An 8578-nucleotide genomic window follows, 5' to 3' on the forward strand; every position below is an offset into this window, starting at 1 on the left:
GCTGCTTATCAGTACGAATTTAACGCAAACGATAAGCGATATTTCTCGCAACGTAAGTATATTTTCTACCGAAGTACACAATAAAATACACAAGCCCAGCGAAGTACACAACAAATAGAAACCAAAGGAGACAGTGCTAAAAGTTGATCGTGATTAAATTCTCCGATATTCGTCTGCAATTATAAACAGAAAATTAATGAAAACAGTTTGGTATAGTTATTGATTTATGTAGAAAATAAAAAGATAGCGATTAATTTAAATTGAAAAAATTATGGCGGAGCCACAGCGTAGAAATGCAAGCGATCAGTTTTTGCGAGCACAATTGGAAGTTGGTGAGTGGCTAATCATTTATTGACTTTATAAATATCCAAACATACTAATATGCACATAGTGAGTAATCGATTGTGTGTAATAGAGCGATAATTCGACCAATAATTGGAGCTAATTAAGGCAATTACATATATCGATTTTGCAAAAAATTTCAACTTGAAGATGTGGGGAAGATCAACATTTTAATATTAAATGGCTGAAAAATCTGCAGGGCTCATTTCAGGTTCTGAATATTAGTGGAGATAAAATATTTTATTTCCTTTCGCGATCAATTCGCGGATATCTGTTTTTATTTTTATAATTAGTTAACCCATGTACAATCGCGGGCAAAAAATAGTAAGATTTTTTATCCTGTTGCAAGATAGTTGCAATCCTCTGTCCTAAATCGCAGTTCTATATCTTAATTTAGTGCCACTTTGGGCAAAAAATTGTAAAAACGTGGTCGTGGTCCCATCCTCTAAAAAGTTTAATGTATATAGTATATCTCTTAAATCACTTAACCTACAACAACCAAATTCGTCTAGCGCAAATACTACAAGAACTCTTACCCAAAGTGTAAAAATAGATGAAATCGCACTACCGCCACGCCTACTTCACATAAAGCAATTCCATTTGCAACTAGCCCCGCACACTCTCTACATAACGGTACAGTTAAAAACGACTTAAATAAAAAAATAACTAAATATGCCAGAGACATTAAACTTTATCCGCGAGATGGTGTGACAGGGCTCTAATGGAGCCGGGGTCAATATTGGACGAAAAACGTGGTAACGACCACTTTCAGGTGAAATATCTTGAAATTCGCCCGCCCATTTCAACAAAGTTTTGTACGTGACGTTCTTATGTTATGGTGTGAAAATGGGCGAAGTCTGACTACAGCCACGCCTACTTCCCGTAAAGCACAATTTTAAATTCCATTTGAAACTTTTACTTTCCGGTATACAAATCAATAATGAATTACTATATCAGGATAAGGCTTTGTACGAATAGTGAATTTGAGAACACACCCCAAATTTAGTCTTATGACCAAAAATTGCCTGAAAAAACTGCTCAAGCCGCTAGGCAATGAACTTGTGGATCCAGTGCTAATAGTTGACTTTATACCGAAAATATCAGTCAATGGGTGAGACATATAATGTTGAATCAGGAAAATACTTTCCTTAGCCCCCCATATACCTAATATAAAGGCTTCCGAACTTGTGGGTGACTTTATACCGCATACATCAGCTAATATGTGAGCTCGTGTTCATATGTAGTGTGCCGTGTTTTTCTTATAAGGGTGCATATTTGAGCTCAGAATGAATAATGAATGAATCGGGTGAACACTCGCCCTAGACCTTATATAACCAACAAGCCTTATGTTATGCGGATTCAAATTTCTGGGGCCGAAAAGTTCAGAATGCTTGAAAAGACTTTGGAGATAATTGTTTGTCTCGATTGGGTTTTTGATTACAAATTATACAAAGAGGATCGGGAACGCGTTGACGACGAACCACGTCCAGGATGGTCATCAATATCAACTGATGATCAATACGGTCATAAAATAAAGGATTTACTGCTTGAGAATCGACGATTAAGAGTGAGAGGTCTTATTGACATCGTTAGAATATCGGAAGATTCAGTGGAACCACTTTCAAAGTTCATTAGAGCAAAGAAAAGCGAAAGCATGATCGGTTTCAAAATCACCCAATTTTTTCAAAAAATAGCGTCGCGTTAACGCCTTTGAAAGAATGCTTTCCGACTACCAGGATGTCATGAAAGCAATTATTACTGGCGATGAGTTTTGGATCTATACCTACGACCCAGAAGCATGCCTACGAAAAAATCACGTCAAAGCAGGTCAAAAGTCAAGGTTATGTTGACAGTTTTATTCGAGTATCGAGGTATGGTCCACTCCGAAACGGGACTTTACAGGAGGAACTATTGTCTTGTTCCGCCTAAATGGACAGTTCTTTGTCTATGAGGTTAGTTTCTTTTTTCGGGTGTGATATTCTCTTTTCATAGGAATTTACCTTGAGCCAATAAAAGTATTGTTTTTGAGTTTCGTCAATTCGGCTCGATGTTCTGTAAGTATTAGAAAAATTCATTCCAGGGACAGATATTAAGAAGTATTTATTTTAAAACATTCATGAAAAAATACCTGTGGGGCTGATATTAATAACAAATATTGATCAGACGCATAATTGTGCTTCTTTCTTTTCCTATTTCAGTAACCGCTCAAAATGTACGTCTACAAGAGGAAAATAATTTACTGCGACAAAAGCTCTCACGTCTCAACGGCGATAGTCGCTCTGCAGCTGCCATTAATGTGGAGGCAAAAATTGAAGCTTTACGGCTCGAAGATGAACGTGATCAAATGTATGATAACTTGGAGAGATTGAAAAGAAAATACAACAAATTGCATACCGCGTATTTGGAGAAGGTGCAGCGTTGCAAAGCATTGGAGGAGACTTTCAAGCGGCAAAAAACGTTGTCCGGTTTAGTGATGAAATCGGCACTAAGTCAACGCGCTCAAGGTAAGTGGGGCATGTGGATAATATATTATGCCACTCCCATAAATAAAATATGAAAAGATAATTGAAGCAATTATAAAATACACAGTGTTGGCTGACAAGACGCAAACGGAAAATCTGGAAAAACAGGTGACCAAACTGCAGACGGCGTTGGACGAAGCCTATGACATAATTGATGAACTTGAATTTGAATTGGAAAGTGTATGAATTTCATTTTTATTTACACTTTAGATAACAAAAGTATAATTTAACGCTGGATTTTCTCTGTTTCTCTTTCGCTTTGTATGTAGATCGACTATATGGAGCAGGAAATGCAACATATGCGCAGCGAGTTATCTGCTCTGAAAGCCAAACAAAGACACACTACGAGTGCGACTGCAAGCTCAATACCGCCAACGGATCTTGAGGAACCCTTACCGGCTTATACGGCAGATGTCGCAGACGGTGTAAGTGCTCCAGCAAGGCGAAGGTCTCGCAATGTACGTAGTATGCTACTTCGCCGTACCGCGTCTTCTTCTTCCAACGAGTCTTTACCTAATGATGACGGAGACAGCGAAACACTCGAACGAGCTGCCATGACACATGACGTAAGAGTAAAAAATTATTAATTTTTTTCAAGAATACTCTCTAAAGAAATGTTCTTTGTTGTAGTTGCTCGAGAATGCGGCGGCCGAAAGTAATCAATTGCGACGAGAGCTCTTAAAATCTCGTCTACACAACAGGTTTCGACCGAACTGAGACACAATGCTTCCGATTTTTCATTATATAGGTATTTGATGCAATACTGGACAATAGTTACTAACTTTTCTTACTAAGTATTAGTTTTAATTTATTTACTTATTATTCTAACTGTGAAGTATTAAATAATAATATCTTTCGCATTAAGAAATATACACAGTCTTTTGGGACCTGGGTTATATCTATCTTGTAAAATTGTTTGGCGTACCTTTAAACGTTATAAGGTAACGCACGTTGAAATATCTGATTGCTCCGTAATATAAGTAATATCCTAAAAGTGATGTCCTCGTGTCTCTTTGTTCAAATACCGCTTAGGGTTTTTGAGGAGTTGGGGGTGGACGAGCAAATTGCTCTTCTCTATGAGGTAGTTTGGGGGGTTAACTATAGGGTTTTTGGTAGGTATAAGTGTTGTAGGATTAGCAAAATTAAATGGTGGACGCGTGAGTTAACCTTGAAGAGGAGGACTGTTAGGCGATTGAGACGAAAGTTTCAACGCGCCCGACGGTCCAATTCTGATAGGTTGTCGCAGCTTAAGTATGAATTTAGTTGTGCGGATAGGGAATATAAAGATATGTTAGTCAAAATTAAGGAGGATGAATAGAGGAGTTTTGTTAGGGGAAATATGAACGACCCCTAGGGTCAGGTCTATAGGATCTGTCGGTGACTCTCTGTTATCGTCGTGTAGAGAGTGTGCGGGGGTTCTGTTAAGTGCGTTCTTTCCCAGGTCGGAGGTCCAGGTTCTTCAAGCACAGGAGGTACCTCTCCCTCCATTAGATGATGGGGAGTTGGGGTACGCCTTTGTTTTGGTTAGGTCTAAATGGTCTCCTGGTTTTGATGGTTTGAGCGGAAAGATGTGCAAAAGCTTGTGGAAGTTCATTCCTGAATACCTGGAGGCTATTTATGATAAGTGCGACTGGGAGGGATATTTTCCATGTGAGTGGAAAAAAGCTAGGGTTGTTCCATTCCTGAAGTCCCCTGATAAGACCAGGAGCGATCCTCGTTCTTATCGGGGCATCAGTCTCCTTCCAGTACTTGGAAAAGTGCTGGAAAGAGTAATGGTGGAACGGCTTCAAGAGCTAACGAGGGGTATGTGGTCGGATAGGTATTTTGGGTTGAGGGAAGGACGCAGTGTAGAGGATGCTTGGATGTATGTTTAGAATGCTGTTAGGGATAATGTCAACAAATATGTCCTTCTGGTTGAAGGTCGTTCGCGGTGTGATTTAGAACGGGCGGGAGGACAATTTTTAGAAATTGTAAATTCTTGGGGTTTAGGTGTGGCGGTTGACATACCGATGGATAAAACGGTGGCAATGCTGCTGAAAGGTACACCCGCGGCCAAGCGTAGCTTACCATTAAGAAATTTCTAGGGAACACGTGTTCTATCACTCATTGTAACGGTACTTGTTGCGGTAATGGAATTTTTCCGTTAAGTTTTAACGAAGTGATCTTTGACTTACACAAATATAAAATATTAAAAAAAAATAAGTTGTGTCAAAAAAGTAAAAGTAAACCAGAACTAAAAAAATCTTAGAAAGTGTTTGGGAGGAGGAAATTTCAAGCAGTGTTTTGGAGAAACTTGTTGGGTCAATGCCTGCTCGTATCGAAGCTGTAATATCCGCTAGAGGTGGACCGACGCCATATTAGATTTCCCGTTATTCTTTTTGAATATGTTGTAATTCCATTTTCAATTGAAACAAAAAATTTTGTTAAGTTATTACAAGAATTAGTAATAATGAAATCAAAGACTTGTGTGCAAATAAAAAAAGTTGTCTCAATTTAATTTTACAAATGGGCCAGATTAAAGTCAACAGTTAACCAAATATATTCGAGCCATCGATATATTCCCCGTATTCTATTAAATCCATAAAAAAGTTACCAAAAGAACGAAAAAATTAAAAATAGTGAAAAAAATCAAGTGGTAAGTTACGCTTGGCCGCGGGTGTAGATTGTCGCCGGTTCGTCCACCGATTGTTCGTGTGAATGGGATCAGTGTCAGATATGTGACGCAAGTCAAATATCTGGGGCTGACTATGTGTGAAAGAATGTGTTTTACTCCACACTTGGTTAGGATTAAGGGGCGTATACTGGCGGTCATAGGCAGAGTACGACGCAACTTGAGGAGAGAGTTGAGTGGGGTCTTGGGCGTAGTGCTGTTCCCACCATATATCGTGGCTTGTTTGTGGCTTGTGCCGCTTATGGAGCTGCTGTATGCTGGGAGACAGCAGTGGCGGTTTCGGGTCGCCGAAGACTCCTCTCGGTGCAACGTTAATGATGCTTGCATGTCTGCCTATATGTCGTACTGTTTCGACGGGGGCTTTACAAGTTTTGTTAAGAGCACCCCCTCTTGACTTGATTGTCATACAGCGTGCTGTTGCATTCAGGTTAAGAAGGGGTTTGAGTGTTTCCTTGCTGCTGTGTGATTGGATCTCTGATGATGATGTGGAGAGGGAGTAATATCTAGGGATCAAGAGGCTTATAGATGATAGGGTTAGGTGTAGGTGGCAAGAACGATGGGACAATTGTCCCAATGGCCGAGTGACATATCTATGAGTACATTTGGGATGTTGGGTTTGTTGCGGATAACCCAGACTTCGGATTTTGTCTGAGTCTGGGTTTTTTGCTTACGGAGCTATCTGATCGGTCCGGTTGTTTTATGGGGCCCGGGGAGAATATTGGGTGCATGTAATTGATTTGGAGGGTATGGGGATTAGCTGGACGAATGGGCATAGAGGTTAGTTGTGTGATCTCCACTAGTCGGAATACCGAATTGTTAGGGTTGTATGCGCGTGAGTTGTTTAAGTGGCGAAGGCCACATTTTGTGTGTCAGTGGGGTCCAACTCCACCTTCTATACTGGCCACCAGTCTAGAGCAGTATGGAAGGTCAACTGGTAGTAGTTTCGGCTACAAGGTCTGACCGGAGACTTAGTTCTGGTACCTTGGAGGTAACTCCAACTTGCTCATGCGGACTGGCCCCTCGGGGAGTATCGTGGTGGTTGTGGTTTATACTCAAATGCGGGTAGAATTGACTTTTTGTCAGTTCGATGTGAAATTGCATTGCAACCGGGTGCCGGACTCATAGTATGGCAGAGGTTTTAGATGAGCCTCGAACCCTATGGTTAGTGTATCCATTCCACAATGCCAATTGGTACTGAAAATGCCTGGCATTTCCAGGGCGTTGATCAACGCATTGATTTGATCCGTTGTACTTTTGAGTACCGTGGGGTAAGGCTGTCGTCAGCATGTACCTACGTTAAACATTCCGGTTGCTGTCTCTTTGTTCAAATAATTTCCTCTAAGTACTTCTGAAGTACACTCACCTGGTAGGGCCTCGAATGTTTTCAACTTCTTGAGTTTATTGCTGTTGTTGTAGCGGTAGTAACCCTGCCCCAAGTGGAATATTGAACAGTTAAAAACCTTTGGCCAGATCTAATCTGTTCCGAGTACGTTAAACCTACAAGTAAGCAACGGAACTTCTAGAGTTCTTTCATTTATGCATATTGAGCATAATTTAAAGGTGAGTAATTAGGGAAATGTCTATAGAACTTAAAACTTAGCAATGATTACACATCTCTAAAATCTAAGAGTTCAGGGCTTCTAGAAATGTTTTCTATGCAGAGAGCATTCTTACGGTTAGAGTCCATACCGCCTTATGGAAAAGTAGACTTAGATACATGGTATTACATGTATGTATAGGTGATGTCGCGTTCATAGTTACGGACCGACTTCTTAAACGGAGATATCTAAGATCTTGCTTCTCATAGTTACAGATATGATCGGTACACCCAAAATATTTATAAAAAAAGAATCTGATCAAATTTGTCTCGGACTGGGGCTCTAAAAATTTGTCAAAAATTAGCCGAATCACGTCAAAGTCGGTCAAAAATCAAGGTGGTACTCATAATTTTCTTTGATTACCGTGATATGGTTCATCATGAGATCATTCCACAGAGTCTACTTGACCATTTTGGGGCATCTATGTAAGCAATTCATCCCCGACAACCGAATTTGTGGACTGAATTCATGGATCTTTCATCACGATTATGCGATACATTACGTTTTTGACTTTTTAGCCAAACACGAATCCAGAGTCGTCGCTCAGCCACCGTATTTGCCAGATTAAGCTCCCTGCGATTTTTTTCTGTTTTCGAAGTCATTAAAAGTCATTCGCTAACGGCGCTTGAAGGCCGTCACAGCCGAGGCTTCTAACAAATGCATCAAAAATTGTATACTAGTATTATGAGGGTTCCCTTGAAGATGATAATAAAAATGTATATTAAAATACGTGAAAATATTGTGTATTTTTCAATTCGGGTCAAATGGGGTTGAATGGTAAATTGGAAGAAATGTATTGAGCAAACTCTCTGAAAAAATTATGTAAGTCCAATCCAAGACTTTTGTAAGACACTTAACACACAACTATCACTTTACATGAGAAAGGAGAGAAAGAGAAAAGGGTCAGTAGAAAGCACTCCTGACAACAAATGCATGGGCTTCGAACAGGCGAGACTTCTGCAGGATTCAAGAAACTAATCGCCCTTGACCGAAAAAAATAAAGGAAGCTTATGGGATTTTACACAGGTCACTGCAGTCTGCGGTTACATCTGCACTGAGTTTGCTCCGAAATCGCGAGAAGCACTAAAGCTATTAGGCAAATAAATCCGGTTAGTGAACACATTGCAACCATTAACCCCGGAACCTTATCAAGACTCTTTGGTTTGACTAGGTTAAACGAAGTTGGAAAAACAAGAGAGGGTATAATACATAGATCACAGGTTGCTGTGCATTCCTCAAATTTCAATCCTTCTATCAAATTCTATTCAATCCTTCTATCCTACCGACAACTACTTTAAAAAACATTGCAAACTGTACCAATAAGTAGGATAGAAGGATTGAAATTTGAGGAATACTCGTACACAGCAACCTGTGATCTATTATACCCTCTTGTTTAGAGCTACCCCTGATCGTAGCTTCGAATTTCAGCTGACTGTGGTTCGGAA

General features: G+C 39.9%; 1 protein-coding gene across 1 annotated transcript; it reads left to right on the forward strand.

Annotated features, from left to right (window-relative positions):
* On the forward strand, positions 1-3734 carry LOC126752660 (uncharacterized). The gene is made up of 5 exons (XM_050463620.1): positions 1-332; positions 2541-2846; positions 2932-3044; positions 3134-3430; positions 3495-3734. Exons 1-5 carry the CDS (start codon positions 272-274, stop codon positions 3579-3581), a joined length of 864 nt encoding a protein of 287 aa, XP_050319577.1. The 5' UTR covers positions 1-271; the 3' UTR covers positions 3582-3734.
* Positions 3735-8578: the final 4844 nt, after the last annotated feature.

This window comes from Bactrocera neohumeralis, chromosome 3 (genome assembly GCF_024586455.1).
Source record: "Bactrocera neohumeralis isolate Rockhampton chromosome 3, APGP_CSIRO_Bneo_wtdbg2-racon-allhic-juicebox.fasta_v2, whole genome shotgun sequence".
Lineage (NCBI taxonomy): Eukaryota > Metazoa > Arthropoda > Insecta > Diptera > Tephritidae > Bactrocera > Bactrocera neohumeralis.

What these genes read in the sequence shown, in the direction of transcription:
- LOC126752660 (XM_050463620.1), top strand. Translation starts at nt 272, where the DNA reads ATGGCGGAGCCACAGCGTAGAAATGCAAGCGATCAGTTTTTGCGAGCA. An exon ending in ACTAAGTCAACGCGCTCAAG is followed by an intron (nt 2,847 to 2,931) that starts GTAAGTGGGGCA and finishes TAAAATACACAG; the next exon opens with TGTTGGCTGACAAGACGCAA. An exon ending in TTGAATTTGAATTGGAAAGT is followed by an intron (nt 3,045 to 3,133) that starts GTATGAATTTCA and finishes CTTTGTATGTAG; the next exon opens with ATCGACTATATGGAGCAGGA.